Genomic DNA, 24331 nt, shown 5'->3' with positions numbered 1-24331 from the left:
ATATTTTTTGCTATTGTCCTTTTTAATAAGTGTTCCTGATGTTAGAAGGCTAACTGCAGTCATAAATAAGAAAGAATATGCTTTGTGAGATTAAATAATGAATTTATTTCATAAAAGAAATAAATAATTTGGCATTTGAATAATATTTGATAACATTTTTTTCAGCCACCCAATAACATTTAGACACTTTCACACTCGCTAGAAGAAATGTGGTACATTTTTCTATATTTGCTGTAATTAATGTATCCTCTGTTGTATGAAAATGCTTCCCTGAAAATGTCAATTATCAAGGAAAACACATAAAACATACATTTCTGTGCACAAAATAGAAACAAGGCCATTGTAAAACACTAATCTAAATCTCTTACAACCACCTTCTTGGCTTTGTACAAAATTCCAGTGTTTGTACTTCTTTGACTCATCCATTTTAAATTTCAGCTTTTTAAGCCAAATATTGATGATAAAACTTGAACATGGAAAAAGCTGCTATAATACACTAATATTACCTATCTATAAACTCAGGCAGAACCAAAGCAGACTGGTTGTTTGTCTGCCATCATGAACTCGGTTCCACTCCTGGAGCCTTTTAGCTGGAATGTCCATCTCTTCTTCCCGGGCTCCTTCACTGCTCACCGTGCGTCACTGCACATCCCAGATCTCACAGAGCAGCGGGGTGAATTTGTGGTCGTTCACTCTCCATGATGTGAGCATCTCTGCGTGATAGTGGTTGAGCGTCCTCAGCTCCGTCAAGCGGCCCAGGAGGCGAGCAAAGTACTGCGGCTCCTGCGGATGCTGCAGAACGCACAGCTTCTTCAGCAGCTCCACCATCGGCTCCTGCAGTCGCTCCACAGCCTGCTGGTCCTTCACATAAGGCCGGTCTAGGGAGGAATACAATGCACTCTAATTATACTGTAAGCTTTGAAGGAGTATGGGTATGGAAACACGTAGAACAATAGTCGCCATGAAGAGCACTGAATGAAGGCAAAAGATGGCTCACCTGGTGTCAGGATGGTTATCGCGGTGAGGAGAGCCTGTTCCTCCTGCACCATGTGCAGCTCACCAACACTTTTGTAAAAATTGAACAAGGGCGTGATGAATTCTTCTGATATACCTGCAGAAACAAATTTGGTTTTTATTATACGTTTTACTTAAAAGGTTGCTAAGTGCAAGTGAAGGTTTTGATTTTAAGATTCACATGCTTTAGAGGTGTGACGAGGAACCAGGACCAGCTTTTATTTTGTGAGCTAAAACATGTTAAAATAATTTTTTAAAAAGATCTCTAAAAACACTCAAATGCCATAATTCTGATTAAGTAAATTGAACGCTTACTTCTTTTTTGCTGTTGTAAAATATCACCTAATTTTGAATAGCATTTAATTTGAAATCGTTAAATCACAACAAATTTAAACAAGCTGACTGTAGTATTAAATATACTTTTTTTGGGCAGTAAACTCTAAAAATACATCAGCGTCAGAATTTTCATTGGTTTTTAAAGCAAACTCAGTTTCTGACACAAAAAAATTCTTCTGAGCCAACAGTTCATGGCCTTAAACTCAAGAATAGTTAGGTGACAGAGGAGAATAATGATCCTGACAGGCTCAGAAACACAGCGAAAAATAAAGCTAAGTGTTTTCAAAGGCCTAGTCAAAGTTTGGACTCAGATTTAACCAACTTGGATCACGCTTTATCTTAACAAACAAAAGAAAAACTATAGAAAAACTTTAGAAAAACGCTTTGTCTTCTGTATCTTTGTCCAATATTAACACTTGTTAATGACACAATATTTAATTGTGACAAAAAAAATTTAAAAGTGTGCAAAGTCCTTCAGTCAGGTTGCTGCTTAACGTTTGGGAGCTGTAGAGGCTCGTCGATCTAGCCGGGGGCATCTGTCCACCCGGAGACATCATTATCATCATCATCGTTCTCATCATCATCATGGAGCTTTCAGAAATGCCAGGGGGCCTCGGAGGGAAAGAAGTGCACAATGGCACTTTTGATGTCGTGATAAGAAACAATGCTCTCTTCAGACAGCTTTGCTGCCTTTTTCTCCCCGACTGGCCTTTAGTGTGACTATCTCTTATCCTCACCATTCACCCAGGAGCAGCGCTCAGGGACTCACTGACACACACAAACACACACACATGTGCCATCATCACTGCTGTCTAACTGTCCAGCCTGGTTGACATGATGACACCTCACATACATATCAATGATTCTTAAAAGCAGCAGGTCAGTAAACAATTCAGCCCAGGGGATATTTATGTAAGCAGAGAGGCAGTATGTGCGTTTTAATAACCTAAACCTGTTGGCTCAAAAGAGGTCGGGTTTGCTGATCTTCACCTGGAGCAACGCAGGCACACCTGAACGGAGTGAAATCGAACCCACACAGGGTACGTGTGCAACCGACACCCAGCCCGGGATCAGTAGGTCAGTGCACATCTCTCCGCTGCATCACGCAGATCAAATATTAAACGAGGATCCGACCAGATTTGGCCAGACTCAACCAGATAGACCAAAAGACGGAGGGATGGTTGACATCCAGCAAAAGTTACTGCCATCAAGATTCCCACTCATTTCTCATTTACAGACGTTTTATTTAGGCCTACAATAATTCATAACCTGGCAGATTTAGGCTGAAGGTAGTCGTTTAACATTTCCCTTCTAACTGGAAGTAATATTAAAGTTTTAGAGTTGCCTAGCCAGAATTTAAATCTGTAGATGGTAAGGAGGCCTGCTGACCTCAAAGACTTGTTCATTGCTAAAGGGCACAAAGGGTATAAATAATCAATGCCTGATTGTATTTTTAGTCACGGCTGAAACATCTTTTAGGTTTATTATCTTTCTGACTTCTGTTTGTTTCCAGAAACAACCTTTTTATCTGAGTGAACATGTTTTAAAGCTTAAATTTAAAAAATTGCTTGTTCAACTGTACAAATCATCTGCAAATAACTTTATAATTAGCATAATTATTTGACACAATAATTTTCTTCGACTCTCTAATATGTTTATTGTCTAGTTACCAACCAGTTAAATGGCTTTATTGACTCTGTAATCATAGATAATCTTTGATGTACATTTTGGCCTGAACATTACATATTCCCATCATGAGCATGAATATCATAGTAATGTCAAAGTAATTCTTTACTTCAGCATTGTTTTCAAAAGGGTTGAATAATTGCATATGCCAAACAATTTTCCATTTTTGTGGTATTGGGCAAGATTAATATTTTGTATGTATATTTTTCATGTGAAATTCAAATTTGCACCCAGTTGATGTGATTCAAATGAACGAAAGCCGAAATGTTTATGATTCAAATAAAATAAATGTAAAAATAATTATGATGTTAAAGCTCGTAATGAGAAGCTGAAATTTTCCGACTAGAACTGAATAATCAGTGGGAAAACAGAACTAATCAGCTATAATTGTTTTGATCCATTTAATTTTAATTTCAACATAGAAGCTGATGTATTTTTTCTCTAGAACTGAATTGAAATTTTCAAAATTTACCAGGATCAGGAGAATGCTTCATTTAAATTCAGTGCTTTCAAAGATTTTTCATGGTCGAGTTGGAAACTCCTCTTTGTTGCATCAAGAAGGTTTTAGTTATTTCTCCAGATAAAATCTGACTTTACCAACGCTGTGTATAGTGAGTAAACTCACCACTTTTCCGTATCCTCTCTTCTAAAACCTCAGTATGTCCTTTTGGCATCTTCCTGCTGAAAACTTGAGCTGAACGCAGGAACATGGCCTCCACAGCCGAACCCTTCAGCAGAGCGATCTGATCCTCATGATCCAGAGACAGAAACCCTAACGAAGACAAAGTATTTGGCCCCTTACTGATTTCATCTGGTTTTGCTGTTTTGTTAGTATTAAACATTTCAGCACGTTTACACTAGATACAAAACTATCCTCACCCAATAATGAAAAAGTAAATGCCCTCTCCTAATTAAGTCATGAATAAATTAGATTAAGCCCAGCATTTGGACAGCTGAGTTAAATTTCATAAGGCATACTTAAGCCTAGTTACTAGTTAGATCTGTAGAGTCAAGAGATCACCTACAAAGGACCAGCTTGGCAACATGAAGTAGGTATAAAAGGATCCCAAAATGCAACTCGTCCAGATCCAAAGAAACTAATTAAGTAACTATAAGGCTGGAATACAAAACAATTTCTAAAACAAAAGCTTTTTGTGTTTCGCCAAAATTCTCAGATTTACCTGGAATATTCTTTGTAAACTCCACCAACACCTGAACTTGACTTGTTGCGATTTCGGTCAAGAGGAGAAAGTTCTCCTCTGTGCTGTACTGTTCTTGTAGCTGGAAGGAAAAGCAAGAATAAACTGATTGTTTATTCACAGTTATTCCTCATACTGTGAATAATTCAACATTAGGCTGAACAAATACCAGCTTTTTGGTAACATCCTGGGGGATTTGATGTTTGTTGTAAGCTTCCACGATGAGCTTCATGAGTGCGTCTTGCTCTTTAGTAATTGCCACCTTTTCCTAAATTTGAAAACAAAAACACTTTATTTTGCCTCGTCTACATTTCTCCAGTACTCGATAAGATGTGTGTTTACCTTTGACAGCTTGGTGGTTGAGGTGACCTGCTTGTTGTCCGCACTGTCCGCCCCCTCTGTCTCGTCTCCTGTTGACCGCCCCGGGGAGGTCTTGGTGTTCTTGCGAAGCCTTTTGGATTTACACTGGATCTCTGTCAGCAGGCCTGTAGGCATCAATGAAGGCTTCACTTTCTGAGTTAAATACCTCACAGATTTGTATCCAGAGCAGCTTAAAAAAACACTAAACAAAATCACTTAAAGATCCCTTACTAATATCTATCAAAACCCATGAATTCATTCAAGATCCCAGTTATTATATAGTGAGCACATACTCTTTTTACACGCTCAGATATGGAAAGGGAATTTTAAAGAGTTCAGTAATGAGAGAGAAAAAAATTCACTTCTTCATTTTTTCCCTGCCTAATTAGTTAAGCTCTTACCACAGGGACAGATAGTATCATGAAGGCCTTCCATGCTGCAATATTGATCACAGCTGCACTGAAGTATTTATGAGCAACAGGAGTCCAGTTTATCCTTCAGTGCTTTTGTACTGCCAACTATTAACAGAACTCACAACTGGTTTCTAAAACTAACATTACCGGGAGAAAGCTAAAGCAACTCTTTCAGTGCCCACATGCTGATTAACAATCGTTTCTAGGGAGAACTTTTTGCTTGACTGCTTTCATTCCAGAAAACCAAACAAAAGCTGTGTCATATGTCATAAACGACACATTATATCCCAGGATAATTAAGTAGGTCATGTCAGAATAAAGAATGAGGATTCACCTTTTCCAGTATCATATTTGTTCTCTGATGATTTAAATTAAAAAGTCCACCTGTCGCCTCTCCAGGCCTGCAGCCATACTCACACTCAGCCAGCATGCCCATCTCCTTGCATTTTCTCAGTCTGCACTCCTGGCATTTCCTGCGCATGTACATGTCCATCTCACAGTTGCCGCCACTCTTGCACTTGTACACGGCGTTCTTTGTTATGCTTCGTCTGAAGAAGCCTGAACATAAGCAGAGGAGGACGATAAAACATCACATGATGCCTTGCATTGATCTGAGTTTGACTATCCACCGTTTCCTGGGTGTTGTTTTTTATATTTGCAAAAAAAAATTGCAATAGTTTTTATTTTTTATTATTATTATTATTATTATTATTATTATTATTATTATTATTATTATTATTATTATTATTATTATTATTATTATTATTATTATTNTTATTATTATTATTATTATTATTATTATTATTATTATTATTATTATTATTATTATTATTATTATTATTATTATTATTATTATTATTATTATTATTCTTCATTGGGGATATAATCATATTTACATTTATTTATTAGAGCAGTTATTACAAGTCAGCAGTCTGATTGCTATCACCTCATTATTTTAAGGGCCATGTGTTAATTTTTGAAGTGTATGAACAATGCTGAATAAAACATTTGTTGTGGATCAAGTAACTCTTTTAGTTACACTCCTGCACACTGTCTATCTTTGCTTTTCAAAATTAAGTAATTACAGTCACAGTCAATTAAAAAAACATAATTCAGCATTTCTTTTGTTCTAATTCTGCAGATTTTGTAGACACTGCACAACGTCTGACAGCCAATGTGTCATAATCTTTGGCTTTCTATTTTGCTTTATTTTAGTGTTTGAGTTTTATATTCAGCTTATTTCTTAATTTTAAGATATATTGTGCTTTTGCTCTGTCCTTTAGTATTGTTTATATATACTTAGCTGCATATTCAGTCATTTCTCCCATTTTCTTCCCTTCCCTCACAGCTGCATCCAGTTTCTAATCAACCACTTATCCTTGTTCAGAAATTAACTCTCCAGCTTGAATATCTCAATTGCTCCAATCCTCCTCTTTACCAGTCTCTTTCCTCGTGTTTCTTTTGTAATTTATTATTTTGGATTCCCCCTGGACTTTTATTTTTGAAAGATTTTGAATTTCCCTTTTTTGAGTAATAGTTCATTTTCACCTCAAGGTTTCCACCAGAAAACTTGCTAAGCCCGGTGGTTGGGTGCTCAGAAGCGTGTGGTGTTTTTGACTTAAAACATGCTTAAAGTAGACAAGAAATTTGAAAATATCCCTTGATAATTATGTGTTACTGGAAGATTAATATCAAAATGCAAACATAAAAAAACACCCAATAAAACATAAATAAATAAGCAATGCTAAGCCTGGCGGGGGCACAAGTAAAGCCTGGTGGCCCGTCAGTCTTGTAATACACTGGTGGAAACCCTGCACCTGCATTTTGGGTCCTGCTCTTCATAGTTTCATGATTCAATATATTTCTGACAAAATCTGAATGAACAAAATGGTAAGAAATATTTTTAATTTCTACAAAGTGGCTGCATTCGTTTGAGATTAAGTTTTTGTTTTGCACACATTTGATCCAAAAACCAGCTTGCACCGATGTGGAAGTGGAACACAACCCTGTTTTCTCTACCTGCTGTTGTGTGAAATATGTTAATTATCTGATCATTATAACTACATTTAAATGGACCAGCAGTTTCCTAATGATGAATGCCTATTCAGGTGAAAATGCACACACATTGTTGTTTTTTTTTTAGCAACTCTTCAGTCTGAACTCGTCCTCACCTCTGACCTTAATAAAGCACTTGTTCTAACAGTAGTTAGACCCATCAAATATAGCAACACAAACTAACACTTTGACTCATTTACTTCAGGACAGTGACCAGACATTCTGACGTCATTAAGCACAATGACACGCAGTGATGAGACCAAGCTCAGGTTGCTCGTGCATTGTGTAGGAGAAAGGTGAGAAGGAATCCAATCGGGGCACCATTACCGAGAAGACTTGAATCTATTCTCGGTGAAACGGCAGCACAGGTCAGCTAGCACACGCCTGGCATTGTCCAGGACGGCCGTGTGGAATTACACTCATATCCCTTCAGCCTGCCGTTCGACAGGAATCCCACTGAATTCACAATGCAATAAAAACACAGGGAGAGGCCGCTGAAGGTCGCTTTCACCCAGTTAATAATTTGTAAACTGAGGGAAAACTCGTAAAGTGCTCACTCCCACTGTTCCGTACAGTCATTTAGTTGTTTTATCCTCATAAAGTCAGCATCAGTCGGCCAAAACCTGACCAATGTCGTAGGCTGAATGGATTTATTTCCTGTCCTTGGCAGGTAATTAAACATTCACTCAACAGCATTTAGTGCTTGTTATACAAGCACTTTTAAACTGCTGTTTCAAAATCTTGAAAAGCAGTCACCTGAGGAAATGGGTGCAGCATTTTTATAAAGCTAAACCGATTTTCTTTGGAGAAAGGAAAAGTCCTTTCAGGTGGGACATTTAATCACAGATTTCTAAATATTGTGTAATACTGGCGACGGTTGTCTCATGCACACATATGATTCTTAGCCAGATGTTTGGACTGTAGAAATAAACACTGCTGTCATGAATAGGCTCTAAAGGTCTAAAGATACAAAGAACGGACATTTCCAATGTAGGGAAAATGTCGTCGAGCTTTTAGATAAAATGTTATATTACAGCTGCATGCAACTGAGTTTTAAACAAACTTCACATGGTAATACAGAGCCTTGCCAGGATTATCATTTTGAAGTTATTCAACATTTAAAATCACAAAATATAAAAATTTTAATTTGGATTTTAGGCGATAGAAAAACACAAAGTGGCAAATCACTGAAAAAACGGGTGGGAAATTATCTTAGTGTTTCAATGTTTTTACAGATAAAATTTTCTCTGTGATGATCTCAGAGGTTTGTTAGAGAACAAACAGCATCACAAAGGCCAGGAAACACAGCAGAGAAATCTAAAGTTGTAGAGAAGTCTAAAAGCAGTGTTAGGTTATAAAGAGATTTCCAGAAATCTTTGTAAATCTCACAGAGCTCGGGTTCAGAAACTGAAATGGTGAGGTAGAAATATGATCTACCTCACCTCATCTGACAGGCTGGACCAGTAGAACATGAATAAGACAAGCAGCCAAGAGGCTCAAGTTAGCTCTGGAGGAGCTGTACAGATTCAGAGCTCAGGTGGACAGGGCAACTTCAATCCAAGGACTCTGCGAATCTGGCATCTGGTAATTTGCCATGGAGACAGCCATTACTCTGGAGATACTAATGCAGTTGAGATCTATGTGAATTTTATACTCTTAATAAAATAGTATTTTATGGTACTTGGGGGAAAACGTATTGCCATATTCATATCTTAGAAAGGTTAAAGTTCAGCTCTAAACCCAACTGAGAATCTGTGGCAAGACTATAAATTTGTTGTTCACTGACCCTCTTCAGCCAGTCTTAAATAATTCAAAGAATAATGTTCAAACATCTTTCTGCCTCAGCCGTTAAAACAAAACGAGAACCTCCAGTTACACTACACAGAGATAAAGGATAACACAAGACTTTCCCACAGTGCTGTATCTCCTGTGGGAACTCCACACACCTTTACATCCTTCACAGGTGAGAGCATTGTAGTGGTATCCAGAGGCCTTGTCTCCGCAGACCACACACAGTTCCTCCCCCTTGATCCTTCCAGGTTGGTTCAGGTGCCGGTTCCTCTTGCAAACAGCCGGCACAACAGAAGAGGCCTCGTCGATTTCAGTCCCATAGCTGCCCTCCAGGGGTCCTTTCCTCAGTTCGTATAAGCCCATGTGTGAGTACCACTCGTCTCCACTGAATGGAGGGTAATAGTTCTGAGAGGAGTAGTACGGAGTGGCGGACATGTTTGGCTCCAAGGGTGGATAATGCATACTGGGGTAAGTGGTGAATGGTAAGATGTCAGGGTCCTGCAGAAGAGGACTGCCTTGATCTGCCAGTATGTCTGGTGAATAAAAGAAGAGAGGTTTTAGAGAAACGCTCAGTGGCGATTACATGTTGTGGTCCAGAACAACAATAAATTAATCACTCTGCTCGGTTTTGCATCAACATCTTCAGGTGGTCATTCTTATTATGGATATGACCCGCTTTATTTTAACACATTGCACAAATAGACCTCATGATTAGCGCATCATGGGAAATGTACAAATTTTTTTCCCACAAAATATTGCGACACATGAATTCTGAGATCAAACTACCAACATTTTTCAATTCTGACAAAAGCTGGCAACAAGTTAAATCATTCATTAATATCGATGTGTTTTAGTTAATTATTATACATGCTTTTATTTCAGCATAATTTATCATTTACCATTATACTACAAAATGAAAAAACAACAACAAAAAAACACCCTGACATTTCATTCTGGGCTTAGAGGCATTTTTTTTCTTTTTTGGTCAATGTGAAAAAGACAGTTGATGGTCTGAATGTCAAAAACAGGTTTTTAAAATATCTTTTTTCCCAGCTTACAGACCAACTCTTTCCCAGCTGGGCTGCTTTTGCACTTGTGTCAAGCCCTACAGGCATTGTTTCTTCATAAATTCATAAATTATTCTTGTTGGATTTATGATTCAGAGAAGCATACAACTAATACTGCTTATCAAAATCTAATTTGTAGAGGAAAAAGTGTCCTACAGTGGTTAAAAAAATTATGCTACTAAATCAAAAAGTATAAAACCAAAACAGCCAAAAGAGAGTAAAGTGTTCCACGTGACTATGAGGAGTTTCAGATGGTAAATCATCAGTGCATGAATCAAATATGATCCTTGAGCCAGTTATAGAGATCAATTTTTACAGCAGCTTTAATGATAGAAACCATAACATTGAATATAAATGTGGAGTCTAAGTGTCAATGGAAGTCGAATGCTGGGACATAAACAATGAACAGCTTGTAGTCAATTTAGACGATAATTCTCTGTGATAAAAACATACAACCAAATGTACGAAAACAAAACTACTTCAGACAGACGGTAATAAAACATGAGTATCTGATAAATCCTTATCTGAGGGAGATAATGATGACCAAGGGGATTTGTGCATAACAATTAGATGACAAAACACGGGGTCCTCAAAAGCTAGAGTTAAATAACAAAAATCAACTTTTTAAGCAGAAAAATTATGCAACTCAGAGTAATCCAAACTATTCTGACAATGAAACAGGGAATGCTAAAACTAACAGCTTAAGTAGTACACTATAACTACAGTGTAATTGCAGCTGACGATGTCACGACCTGAAGAACCTCTTTCCAGTGAAAACCGTCAGACTTGCTGTCCAGGCGACACACAAAATACCATAAAGCCATAAATGATTAACAACCCGCTCCCAGTACACTGTGTCTTTCAGACAAGCAATAACAGTAACATTACACCAAACAAGTTGACACTAATTTGCTCATAAGGATATTAATTCATAACGAGTTAACATGCAGGAAAACCTATTCAACACAGAGAAACAGCTTCAGAAAATCAGCAAAACAAAGACATTTCCTCACATGATATTTGTTGAGAAGGAAGAATCACAAACCTATGGATGTCTGGGTTTGGACCATCGCCGTCTCCATGTGACCAGATGCAGACTATTCTGAGTCTCTACTCTCCCACCTCCCCAGTGCTGGTTTGTAGTTCGGCCTTTTTCTTGAGTTTTAACAGAAAAATCATATCCTACTCATGCTTGTCGATCTGACAACTTCCTAAAGGTGTGAAAACATCTTGCTGCCTGGTTGAGAAATGCTGAAGGGGAGCAAAGGTTGCTGGAGCTACTCATTAACCACGGAGTTAAGATGCCTTTACATCATTACAGGTAGCTGGTTGATTCAGGAGTTTGGGTACAAACTGACTGCTACTGTATGATGGCTAGAGATCTGCAGGGTCATTTATACATTTGGACAGGTGAAGGATCACAAAATATTTTCCTTGTTGCTGTGTCGTGTGAAAAGCTATTTGTCAGATCTGCTGAATTTGACTAAATAAGAACAAAAGAAGATGGGAGGATTGTTCATTTCTTCTTACTGACCCGTCCTTGTACATAAAGTCATATACTGTAATTGCTGTAGGCAGGACCGCCCTTCAGCGCCTTTAGGTTTTAGACTTAACGCGCTCTGATGGTTTATTGTGTAAAGGGTGTGCTCAGGAGTTTGTGTAACGCGGCTTTTCCTGGAATAAAAACTACCCTCTGTTCACAGTTGTGTAGATAATACTTAGATTTGCCTACAACTGATACCACGAATAAACTTTCTGATTGTCTCAGAGGAATTTAAGCTGGGATGGTTTTGATTTGTTTATGGACATGACCTGAGCTAAATATCTTCGGATCAGGAGGTAATGGTTGCACTATTCGTATCCATTAGCTTAGCCTTAAACAATTTAACAATATGGACTGAAATAAATAGGTGCGTTGTTGGTAAATATGTGTAGAATTTTAAAGTTGAGATTTATTCAAGTTTTCAACTTAGTGTTATTGTTAAGATAAGAAAACACCAACATCGTACATGGAATTTCGTTGCCTGTTTCTTTCAAATCAAGTAAATCTATTAGGAGGAGAAGAAATAAAGGCAAAAGGTGGAATAACATGGCTGCATGAATTTGCACACCCTTAAGCTAAAACCTTGTTGAAAGAACTTTTGATTTACTTTCAGCGTTCAGTCGCCAATAAACCCATCATTCTTCAAATGTGGGGAAATCAGGTAGACTGGCCTAATATTATCAATATTTTCTCATCATCAAACCCTGGTATTTTAACCCTTTCAGCCATTAATTATGATCCTTTGTGTCAGGATTTTTTTCCAATTTTTTAAGGCATAAAAAATAGGTAGGAAAAGATTTTTGTAAATTTTTTAATTTTTTAGGTGATCAATTGTAATTTTCTCCAAATGCAAAGTTGTTATTTGAAAAATGCATCAGTAGTATTGTTCTTTAGGGGTTATCTGATGTCACAATATTTTTTTTACCTGCAAGTGTCGTCTACAGTCGAAGGAGGGACCGGGTCGGTTAGTATGCTTTTTGGTCTGTCGGCCATATTGGATTTAACAAAAATAATTTCTAACATTTGCAGCTGATGGCCAGTAGCTGTTAGTGTATTTTATGATGCATTAGTGTCCACTTCAGTGGTCTGTGTGCATTTATAACATAAAAATCCACAAGAGGCACAAGAAAAGGAGTCCCCCCCCACCGCTGTTTCTTCTTTTTATTTTTTATGCCGATTTGAAGGGCAGAACTTCGACTTAGCGGGAAATATAATGTTTTTGATTGTTTATTCAATGTTGCATGATTCTGTGTTTTTGTGTTTAATGATGTAAAGCACTTTGAAATGCCTTGCTGCTGAAATGTGCTATACAAATAAAATTTGATTTGATTTGAAGAAAATGGCTTTTAGATAGCTGTCCACCGTTGTGACCACTATGCATGAAAGGGTTAACAAAGATGTGTTAACATTTATTTGAGAGCCGCTGTCAGAGAATTTTCTTCTTGACATTAGTCTTTGTTGCAGCAGATTTTCTGTTTCATGACAGTAAGTGTGAGCACACCTACCCTTGTTCTTGCATCATACCAAACTCTCACCCTGCTGTCACTTCCACTTTCCTTTTTTTGACATTAAAATTGACTTTGAGTTTTCTACTGTGTGAGATTTTTTATTTTTTTTAAATGTGTGTGGTTCTTGCTATCTACACTTACCAAAGAAGTGTGTGCTCTCAGAGATGGAGAACTCATCACTGGATGGGATTTGCAGCGGTCCCACCATATTGATCTCGGGGCCGTCCCACTCATTCATTCAGGAAGGTTTTCTGTGGTCGACTTCAAAATCCCAGACAAGGGTTGCAATATGTCTCCGTTTGCTCCTGCACAAAGATTTAAAATGTTATTTTAGCACTTTGCTGAAGCCTTTCTAAGCAAACATTCAGTGAACCATTTGGATCCCGGCCATTTTTACAGTGTAATAAATCATCAACACACCTGACAGGTCAGGATGAGATGTTTAGGGACGAGATGTTTAGCAGCTCTGAACAGGAGGAACAAGGAGGAAGGTCAGGTCACTACAAAGCCTTGAGAAGAGCAAATCATGCAAACAAGACAATTATTTCTGTTTTTTCTCTTATTTCGCAAACTGTTTTTGTGATTCATTTTAAAGCTTTGCATAAATTAAATGAAACTGAGAAGCATTGGAAGAGAATTAAGAAGTTCTTCAATTTATTCTTCATGCAAAGCCACAAAATGGTCACTTTGGACATTATCGACAGCTCTGCCACATTGTTTTAATTAAGTCAATGTAATTTCCCTCGAGATGAAAAAGCAGCCCACCTGGATTCAATAACCTCCATCCCACATGAAGACTAAACGTGCAGCCACGGTTAATGTAGTCATGGGAAAAATCAGTACTACACCGATAAGATTTAAGCAGAAGAATACCATGCCAATGCCTTTCGAAAAATAAGAAATGCTGCATACTTGCATCGTCAGACTCTGTATCACTTAGAATAACCGAACAATTAAGAAGTGATTGAACAAGAACAGCTTGTTTTAGTTGTCAGGAGAACGATGACTGTATCTAAAGCATCACCTTTACTAGCAAAGTTGCATCAGAATGGACAGATGACCAAAGAAGAGATGCTTAAGCTTAATAATTTATGGTACAGTGCATGATATTTCATTTTTTTGTTTTTGTGCAAAAAAAGCAAACAAGCAGAAATTATTGCTTTGCGGTCGTTATTTACTGAAAAGTCCAGGCAGAAGCTCATTACACCTACACTTGTTTTCAATCACTGACAGAGATGTTTTCATTTTTCTTTCAGACTTTGTTTGTTTTAAACGAAGAAGAAAAGAAAGAAAAATCTGTACAAATGTAATACTAAAAAAATTAACAAAATTGGGACAAATTATGTTTCAAAGACTACAATGATCAGAACTCACATTTATATCCGTTTACCAGCTGGTTATACTTTCTTCATTTCACATTATCTAGTCCACACATTTACTTACATAGCATTACTTCCTTGAGCTATACTTTCTAAGTTCAGAGTTTGTTTTACTTGAAAATAGAGCAGGGCGATTTGGACAAAAAAATTATAAATTATATTTCTTTCTGGACTTAATGTTTTGCTAATTATCACAATATGGTTTCAAATTAAAATTACATTTTCTACGATTGTATCTCTTTTTAATGAACTACAATAGTTTTACATAATATTGCAGTTGTTTTATTTTTTTGTATTGTATACGTAAAACTTCCAAATGAACAAATCAACTATTAATCTCTGAAATCTGGTTCTGATCAGTATCTCATTTTAAAAATCATTAATAATTTTTAGTCTTGAGTTATTTATTTCAAACCATATAGCTACATCTGTCAACGTCCTCCTTAGTGATCAGAAGCCGTTCCAGAAGAGCAACAAAAATCTTAAACCTATTGTCAAGCATGGTGGTGGAGGAGTGGTGATTTGGGCTTGTTTAGCAGCTACCGGACCTGGCAGCTTGCACTCATTAAGTGAAGGTGAAAATTTATCTGATGTAAGTTTGATGTCTTTCTTTCCAAAATCTAGAGTTTGTCTCAAAGTGGTTTAAATACAACAATCTCAAACATTGCTGAAAATCCACAAGCCAATGGTTTAAGAAAAGATAACAATGTGTTGCGATGGTCTATCCAAAGCCCAGATCTCAAACTATAATGATGTGCAGCGACTTCAATCCAGTCTATATAGTAATTATTGCCTACGATAAGAAACTTAATGTTGCAAACAAAAGAGAAGCAAATCTCTTCGCGATGTCAGAAATGTGTAACGTCTCAAAAAACAACCTAAAGTTATTGAGGTGATAAAGTTGGTTCCAAAAACTGGTGAATTATAGGTTGTATTTAGTCTTTCCTGTGACTGTCGGTACAGTTGTACAGTCTTGTCTCCTTTCCACGACAGTACACACACTCCAAACCCTTCACTCGTCCTTCGTCTGACAGTTCTTACCTTCTCCTGCCCAACTGATGTGGAAAACTTTCCTTCCGTCTTTGCGTGCGCTTACAGCTCCATCAATATTCAAATGTTAAGTCGCATGTGTCCGACTCCAGTGAGAAGATGTGCGACCAGTTGAGGTCAGAGAGAGAGAGAGAAACGGGTGGTGGTTATTAATTAAACTGTCCGCTCCTGTCCATGTCATCCCACTCCCCCAGTGCTTTTTATCAGAACAGGCCTCCTCATGAATTCCCACTCTCACACAAACATCATACACATCATTAGCACGACTCAAACTACTGCTGTGATCACTAGGATGTGCAGATTGGAATATTTTTAACAAAATGAAACAAAAGGGGATATTCCTGTTGTTTTTTTGTCTTTTCATTTATATTTGGGGTTTTTAAAATTGCTCTTGTCATGGAAAATCTCCGAAGCTGAGTGCGTCCTTGAACTGACCCAAGCCGTTTCATCAGTCAATCGATTGGTTTGGGATTTTTTGGGGGGGCGGTTGACACTGTCAGGAATCATGGATCTCTGCCCCTTTTTTCCCTCTCTTTTTACATTTTAATAAGAAATAAACCTGTAAATAAATTCATTTTTGACTTTTAATTCTTATTTTTTTCCTAAAACGGGACGGCTTAATCATTGATGGGCTGTTGCTCCATCTGAAGAGGCCCTTCTGAGTCAACAGACGGTCTCCCTGAAATAAACAGAACCTTTGCCATTGGCTGCTGTTTGTGGACTATCTGCTCTGCATTTAAGAGCATGCAAGGAATGAAATAACACAACGCAAACAAACCCATGTTTAATTCACGTTTAAACAGTTGAGTTTGAGGAAACCTTCAGATTTTAGTTGCTTTTTCTCCCTTTGACTGGTTTTCTCTCTGATCCCACGCTGAGTGCATTGTTGTTACTGGAAAGTACAACGCAGCAGCACTACAAGGACAACAGGCAACAAAGTCCATAACCTTGAAATTTCTTATCACAGAGTGAAAGGGTGTAATCATCAGATTTTCCAAAGCCAAATCACACAAACCTTATTTAAAGAGTTTTACAGGCTGAAATGTCTTGAACAGAAGAAGCTAAAAGTAGAAATCAAGAATGTGTCTAGTAATTATGAAGCAGGCGCACAAGGATAGATAACACTGAGGATGTTTATAGTGTGACTGGAAACAGATGTGTTTTAAAAAAATGCTGCCATCTTTACATAAACAATCATTATTACGAGCACGTCTTGATAATTTAAAGAAACACCAGTCATGAGTTGTTCTATTTGATTTTAACATTTGCTTCTGTTCAGAGATTTATCACATCCAACTGTTTATCATTAGATCCAAACTTCATGCCAGTTAAATTATCAAATCTTTATTAGAAAATGTTCACAATTTGGTGTCTACTAATTTGTTCCTCTCTGGAGAAGAAAGTGGATAATTATCAGTAAAAACAAACAAAAAAAAAACTTTGTTTTTTACGAAATCAAAATTGTGTTTTTAAAACTGAGGAACAACTGACTAATAGCCAAAATTTCCTTTTTTTGTCCAAAATAACTTTAGTAAGATGCTTACCTCAGACTTCAGTCTGAAGTATTTTTACTCCACTCTTTGCTTTTAGCTGTAAGATGTTTCAGTTTCTCTCAGATTGATTCAACGCCTCACACAAGATCCCACAGATTTTAGGATCTGATCTTTAACTCTCCGCAGGACTTTCCCTTTTTTAATCCTTGGTGGACTTATTGTATTTTTTTTTTTTTTTTGCAATGTTGCAGAGTTTCATCCCATTTCAGCCTTCACTTTTTCTTCTGTTTTTTAAAGACCCATCCGTATGAAAAACATTACTCATGCAATCTTGCTTATTTTCTGCCTTCACTCTAGAAAACCTCAGTCTGGCTTTGCTGTTTTCTTAGAGACTAAAGATTACCTCCTTGCACACATCCCATGAAAAATACCTCTTTATGATTGCACAGGTAGGCACTTTAATAATAGCAGTAGAAAGAGCTTGCTACTGTTTAAGGCTTTTATTCTAAGAGTCTTGTTTGGAGGTGGAGAACAATATGCCAAGGGCAGTGAATGCCATCCTTAAATTCAGCGCAATGAATTATAACTGAAGATATTGATTAATATGTAAACTTTCGATTCAGCTTCCATTTCAATAACCAAGCAATTAGTCATTTTATAAAGTCTTTTTTAAATTTCATGATTTCACAAAGGAACAAAAAAATGTTCATCATTCACATAAACATGATCTCTTAATCCAGAACCTTAAAGCCTTTCATGGTGTAATCCATAAACCATCTCTATGATCTTCAATAATGCAGTTATTTGTTTTTACACCAGACGTGTTTGTGTGCAAATCAAGCCTATTAAGTTAAAACTTACAGCACATTTTCTTTGTTGAACATTTTACACATTCTTCTGTGATTATAGCAAAATACTCTGTTACTGTTTCTAACCGGATCTCCATGTAGACAAAAAGGGGAAGAAAAAAAAACATTCAACATTCATTTTGTCCAATTGAAATATGGAGCCTAAAGCTCCGCAAATAATAACTCTGATTTAAAGAGGATTTCCGAGCATRTGGTGAACCAAAACCTGCTCAAAGAAGCAAAGCAGTAACACAGTGCAACCATTCACCAACAGCAGATGTACACTGGAAACCCTAATACGACTGACACCATAACAGCTGTGGTCTACTGAGGTCTAATCTTTACATTCCTTCAGGTTTTTTTCAGGTTGCATAGCTGACACAAAACATCTCATGGACTGTCCACATGGACTAACATAAACTGCTATCAGCGTCACCTGTAGGAAAACAAAAGATTGGTTTGGAAGTTGATATGTGTTGCTCATGTGTCTTCAGTATGGTGCTGGATTGTACAAAACAGATGTTAAATATGTAAATATGTTTTTTTGTGATAGACACATTCTGTTTTTCCAGTGGCTCTCTAATTTAAAATAATGTCAAATATTTGCTTTTACATTTTGGTCCATATCAGGTAACCAAAGTACTGTGCAAAACATAACTCAACCCTCATTTCTTTATGTTTTGCTTCCAAGGAGCCAGATTGTGATTGTTAGTATAGATCAACAAGTGATAATCTCTTGTTCTGTGGTTGTTGTCAGCTAACATATTGTCTGGCTTTCTGGAAACAAAATATTCAGAAATTACGGAAGGTCTGAGACTATTGTACAGTATTGTACATTCTTCACTGAAAGCTGAAAAAGTCTGCCTTGGGCTGCTTTTGATGCTGCAGCTCCCGTTGTTTCCCTTGAACTCGTCCTCCGGTGTGAAATCAGACCTTCAGTTTCATCCGAGGGTTCTGGAAGTCCTCTAATTGTAATCCGCATGCTGTCTCACTGGTACCCATCCTGGTAGTCCCCGTTACCATAGTGTTCCTCCTCCCCCTCCATGGTGACCCCTCTCTTCTTTTTCCATCCCTGTTTTTGACCGTATGAATTGTCTGTCGTTCCGTAGCTCTTTTGGGAAGTCAAGCCACCGTCGTTGGCAAGTTCTGACTCCTCCGCCAGCTCATCCTCATCGATAATGCCGCATTTGTCCTCGCTCTGGCTCTCGGGGTTGGCCCAGTCCTGCTGCTCCCCTGACGCAAAGATAGCATAGAAGATGACTCCTGTATAATGCACCATGGAGGCGATAATGAAGACATGCTGCCACTCCAAACGAGTCTGTGGGAAGACGGAAGAGGAAGGTTCACTGATCTCTCACAGATGAAATACTGAGATTAGGTTATAAATTCACAAGTTGCACGTAACAATTGTAATGATAAAAGCTTAGCTAGGTTACACAGAGACAATATAGGGATTGGTCAAATAAATGGTACAAAATAAATCCACAAACATCAATTTCTGGGAAATTTTGTGGCTGTTTCATAATATAAAACTTACATGAGGCTCAAGCAATAACGTATATTACTTTAAAACCACAAAACATGTTGTGAAATGTGATGTCTGAATAAAAAAAGCATTGAACAGTTTATAATAAATTCACCACTAATTGTTTTTTTTAACTTTCCTTTTCCTTTTGCAGTTTCTACTGCCCTCTTATTTGACAGACTTGCTAACTTCCCAAAGTAGAGAGTCAGTACTTTTAATCGCTTTTAATTATTTTTAATTAAACACAAAGAGATTCTTAACTTTTACACAACACAAACACACTTGGATTTTCCCATAACGTACACCAGCATGGCTCCAAATAACCAAAATGAAGTTGATTTTTTTTTTCTCATAATCATTTGAAAACTATTTTTGTAAACTCAGTTTATTGAGTTTTTGTATTAACTTTTTAAATAATGTAAAAGATTTAAGAATGGCAAAAACATACTTTTGTTTCTGTGGCAAAAACAGAAACAAAAGCCACGTGTAAGGGACTGAATACTTTCTTACAGCACTGAATTATCTAGAGATTTTTTTTTACCTTGTTTTTAGTCAAAGCTCCAACAATAAGGGGGCACACCATTCCAGACAGCGTTCCAACTCCATTGGAAATGCCCATCAAGATGCTGGCATAACGAGGAGCAATATCCAAATGGTTGACATTAAAACCTGAGAACACAGCATAAATAAATTTTAAGTGAAATTTACACACAGACATGAAAACAGATCTACATCCACACTTGAATTTGTTGGTTTTCTAGAGAACCCCACACCAAAAGCCTCACTGCTTTATACTGCAACAAAGGGAAACTGGTGGTTCTCCAGACTTAAATTATTACTAAAAACAGCAGAAAAAAGGTTTTTGTGCAAATCCTGTTTACTGCATATTTTCGCCCTGTTCAACACAGTTTTTGAATGAAGTCAAATCTGAGGTCTTAAGAACCTGAAATGGCAAATCCGCTGAAGCCTACAGCCAGCACGAGGAAGGAAATGGCGACTGCTCGTGTGTGAGAAAATCCAACAACCAGCAAAAGGGTGGCCTCCATACCAAATCCTGAAACAAAAAACAAACAAAAATGAGCCAATGTAAAGGAATTATTATTATTATTATTATTATTATTATTATTATTATTATTATTATTATTATTATTATTATTATTATCCAACCTAATCAGAGAAATGAATTAACGAACTTTATCTGATCAGACAATGTGAATCATTTGGAAGGGATTYTGTAAAGGTAAGTTTAATTTCCAAATAAGTGGTTCGTATTAAATCAGTAATATTTGAGAAATGGTTGCATCCGTGTACCTCCGCAGTTCATGAGCTTCCTCACATTTGTTGTTGACATAATTTTTTTACTTCGTAAGAAATCCGCCAATTGCCCTCCGATAGGGACGATGATTGTCATCACCATGTGGGGGAGGGCAGACAAGATCCCCACCTGTACACATTAAATAAGAAGTAACGCATTAAATAACAGATTAAAAACACCCATACATGCATAAATCATTTATGTTTATTCAGGTGACACTGAGTGCTGAGCCTGATACATTTCTTGCATCCCAAAAGCAAGAAATGTTCATTCGAAAAAGGAGGGAAGCAACATTTTGTCAAACAGTTAGGAAAGAGGAAATTGGAGAAAACCACAGAGAAATAATTTTGGCTATTTGAACTAAAACAGGAAACATTTGGTCAGATTGGTTGACAAATGACATATAACCTAATTTTCAGAAGGGTTTGAGTACTTCTTGATGCAACCACAGGATCAGTTTTTACTCTTAAAATTGACAACTCTGTCCATGAGGCTAACCTTGCTGATGGGGAAGCCGAACACTTCCTCAAAGTATGCCGGCTGGCTGATAAGGAGCAGGTAGAAGGTCCAGCTGCGGCAGAAATTTGCCACAATGATAGCATAGACCGGCATGGAGGTAAAGAAACGACGCCAGGGGGTCTTGAATTTCTGTCGAAGGTCAAACGTGTGAGTAGGTTTAAAACAAAGCCTGACATCCAGAGCTCGTTAAATATGCACACCTCTGTAGCGCTCAGTTGGTTGGCTGTTTCACCGATGGCAGCCTCGATGTACATCTTCTCCTCCTGTGTGATCGTGGGATGTTGAGCGGGACTCCCATAAGCCAGGAGGAGCCACAGGATATACCACAGGATCCCAAACACCCCTTCAAACGAGACAAGAGCAGATTACGTTCACACTGTAGTTATCTGCGGAGCTTTTTTATAAAAGCATGAATGAGTGAGCGTAGGACAAATTAATTAAACCCCAGCACACGCCCTCTCTGGATCACAGAAATTTCCGTTATTAAAAAATAGTCCCAGCATGAGTCACAGAGGTAGGACAGGAAAATGCTAATTTACATCAATAAATCATGAGATCGTATCGCGGTGAAATCAGAGTGGCTTTTTATTAAAATACGCTGGCGAAGGTACGGCTTTCGTGTGAGTGTTAATCATTTTAATCAAGCGTTTTAGATAAAAACCGAGGTGCAAAAACCAGACAGAGTACAACTAGCAGGGAGCAACGTGCCGCACACAGATTATGAAAAGGACCTTACGTGAAATTGAACCGTATATTTTCCTCCTGCTAAACAAGCTTAGTGTATTTTCTAATGACTCTATTAAACTTAGAAACCAAACATTACACCAGTCTAATAATGAGATAGCTTTGTTTTTTTTGGGGCATTGCTCTGCTCTCCAGTGACACTACATGCTTTGCTTTAACTGAGAAACTGCTGCAAAGTCAATGACTTGAAGTTTTATGGGTAAAAACTTTTCAAGAATTGGTATAATAATCCAAACTTAATGGCATTGTTTTATAAATAGGATCCACATGTAACTGACATTGAATCTGATTTCTGGACTGAATTTGCATAAACTGGATTTGTTTGTTTTGCAAACTGCCTTGATACTTTTGGGCTACAATAGAAGTCCATAACAATGAAGTGTTAATATCCACCCATTCATTATCCAACATGCTTATCCCTAGAGGGACTTGCTGAAGAAAACCCAAAGCATGATACTGCCGCCACCATGTAGGACCATTGGATAGGGCAGTTAGCATGGTGTGCTGTGTTGGTCTCCCACCACACACACTGTTCATGGAGAATGTTTCTGAACTAAAAATGTGCCAATAATATTACACCGAAATTTTTGTTACTTGTTTTACTACGACTTAAAACGTGTAAATGACGTTGGTTGTGGGAATTTTGTGTTTGTTTTGTTGTTCCTCACCATAAAGGTAGAAGACCGAAGGCCAGCCGACATACTGCACCAGAACTCCAGCTAAAGGCATGGCGATAACCGCTCCAGCGTAGGAACCTGATGACATCAAATGTCACTGTCAGTCATCACATCTCAGCGATACTCATCATAAAACATGTTTTCCCTTGGTTATGCTTTTTTTGTTGTTTTTTGCAGGATTACTATACAAGTCACCAACACCGGGGAGTTCAAATGTGTCTTAATGACCATAGTCAAATCAAAGACATGCATTAGAGTCATTGAGTAAACATCGTCAAAATGAGCCATTAGTGCTGCCCTTACTGAGAGGGTGTTTCAGCCTGTTTTCTGCAGTCTGACGCCTTCGTGAGCACGGCTGATTTCTATAGAGCAGCAACGCTGAGAGGGTTTTTGGACATTAAGCAGTGTGACACTTCATTTAGGTGAATGGACAGGGAAGCTCCTTCAGTTTACACAGGTGAGCTGTGTTCATTTACAGACAATGTCAAGAGGGTTTTGATGCACGGGTTGTCATGGTACCAATTTAAAGTGCGACACTGTTATTCAAATTTCAACAGAGGCAGCACGGGTCAGCATCTGCAAAGCAAAGCAAGCTCACTCATGTCCATTTACTTGCTGTTCTCCCTGTGACTTGTGAGGAGGTTGCATCGGCGATGTTTGGAAGGGTAAAAAAGCTCAGCGCGTTTGTCTGATTAAAGAAAGGAGAGACGTGGCTCACCGCAGAATGAGGTGGTCGCCAGTCGACTGCGTTCGAGAGGAGGAGCCCACTTGGACCACATCCCGTGACACGCTGGGTAGGTGACCCCCTAAAGGGAGCAGGGTGCAGAATGACAAAGATCAAAGACTGACTTTGATGCAAAGGAGATAGGTTTTTAAGAGTTAGACTGATTTTTGGGGGGAAAGCACAACTATTAGTAGATGATCATTCTTTCAAGAGATGAGAAAAAGTGTAAATAAAGACAAAGATTGGATATAAAAGTTGAGGATGGTGTAAAACATTTTGCTCTCCTTCTTTGGAAACCAAGGAATTAATACCAACTAAAAAGTAAAAATTTTTCTGTCACGTTGCTCTTAATGACAATCAGATGATTCCACTCCAACACCCTAGAGCCAATTGTATCCAACACAGTTTGAAGCCACATCAAGATCATAAATGACCTCAAAGACCGGGTTATGGCAGAAAGTAGATATTAGAGGGAGTTTTTACTTGTACATCTTGTTATGTTGATGTAATTTGGTCCTAAATAAAAACTGATTTGATTTGACTGATAAAACAATCTTTAGGCACACAAATGTTACCTTGAAATTCTACTTATGTGGTTCTGTAAACCTCAGAGGGACCACAGAAACAGCTATACGGCTATAGATGTGGTCCGCGAAAGTATCACACTTTAGAGCAAAACTAGAAAATAAAAACACCCATCACTAAGGCGTCTGAGGAAAGACGATGTGTCACTCGAACACAAATCTAGAATTATTTTTCCTGGTTCACACTTAATAAATGCTTGGTAGAGGGTGACCTGCCTTCTCAATCCTCTCTCTCTTCCTCTTGGAACCTAAATTAATTTGCAAATTTTCTATTAGCTGACAATTTTCTTTCCTTACCTCCACTAACCCCTGCAAGATGCGTACAAACATGACGCAGCCGTAGTGCACCCTGGCAGCTGACGGGATGAACATGTTCAGCACTGATGTTAGAAAAATGGCAGCCCCAAACACCCTGTGAAGAAAACAAGGGTTCATCGGAATGTTTCAATGAAAATGCTAATGGGGAAATAAACCTTCACTGAGCCTTTTTATATATATATA

General features: G+C 37.8%; 2 protein-coding genes across 4 annotated transcripts in view; both read right to left on the bottom strand.

Moving 5' to 3' along the window:
- Window positions 1-91: 91 nt before the first annotated feature.
- nr1h4 (nuclear receptor subfamily 1, group H, member 4) lies at window positions 92-15539 on the bottom strand. 3 transcript variants are annotated; one of them, XM_008411459.1, is made up of 11 exons: window positions 15393-15539; window positions 13393-13481; window positions 13114-13277; window positions 9010-9387; window positions 5426-5566; window positions 4578-4720; window positions 4405-4503; window positions 4218-4317; window positions 3662-3808; window positions 998-1111; window positions 92-878 (listed from the first exon to the last, which is right to left on the bottom strand). In XM_008411459.1, exons 3-11 carry the CDS (start codon window positions 13208-13210, stop codon window positions 640-642), a joined length of 1458 nt encoding a protein of 485 aa, XP_008409681.1. In that variant the 5' UTR covers window positions 13211-13277; window positions 13393-13481; window positions 15393-15539; the 3' UTR covers window positions 92-639. The 3 variants fall into 3 exon arrangements, with proteins under 3 accessions (XP_008409681.1, XP_008409683.1, XP_008409684.1); XM_008411461.1 differs by having other exon boundaries at window positions 13393-13438; XM_008411462.2 differs by lacking the exons at window positions 13114-13277; window positions 13393-13481; window positions 15393-15539 and adding an exon at window positions 10967-11182.
- A 2005-nt stretch (window positions 15540-17544) lies between these two features.
- slc17a8 (solute carrier family 17 member 8) overlaps window positions 17545-24331 on the bottom strand; it is a 23316-nt gene continuing 16529 nt past the window's right edge. Inside the window, exons 5-13 of the mRNA XM_008411458.2 lie at window positions 24128-24242; window positions 23241-23328; window positions 22514-22600; window positions 21302-21444; window positions 21081-21230; window positions 20579-20711; window positions 20211-20321; window positions 19809-19936; window positions 17545-19060 (exon numbers count right to left, since the gene is read on the bottom strand). Of these exons, the coding sequence (XP_008409680.1) occupies window positions 18731-19060; window positions 19809-19936; window positions 20211-20321; window positions 20579-20711; window positions 21081-21230; window positions 21302-21444; window positions 22514-22600; window positions 23241-23328; window positions 24128-24242 (1285 nt within the window). The 3' untranslated portion in view covers window positions 17545-18730. The remainder of the gene's footprint in view (window positions 19061-19808; window positions 19937-20210; window positions 20322-20578; window positions 20712-21080; window positions 21231-21301; window positions 21445-22513; window positions 22601-23240; window positions 23329-24127; window positions 24243-24331) is intronic.

Source organism: Poecilia reticulata, linkage group LG6 (genome assembly GCF_000633615.1).
Source record: "Poecilia reticulata strain Guanapo linkage group LG6, Guppy_female_1.0+MT, whole genome shotgun sequence".
Classification (NCBI taxonomy): Eukaryota; Metazoa; Chordata; class Actinopteri; order Cyprinodontiformes; family Poeciliidae; genus Poecilia; species Poecilia reticulata.
The sequence above is the reverse complement of the archived record's forward strand: the minus strand, read 5'-3'. Positions and strand labels throughout refer to the sequence as shown.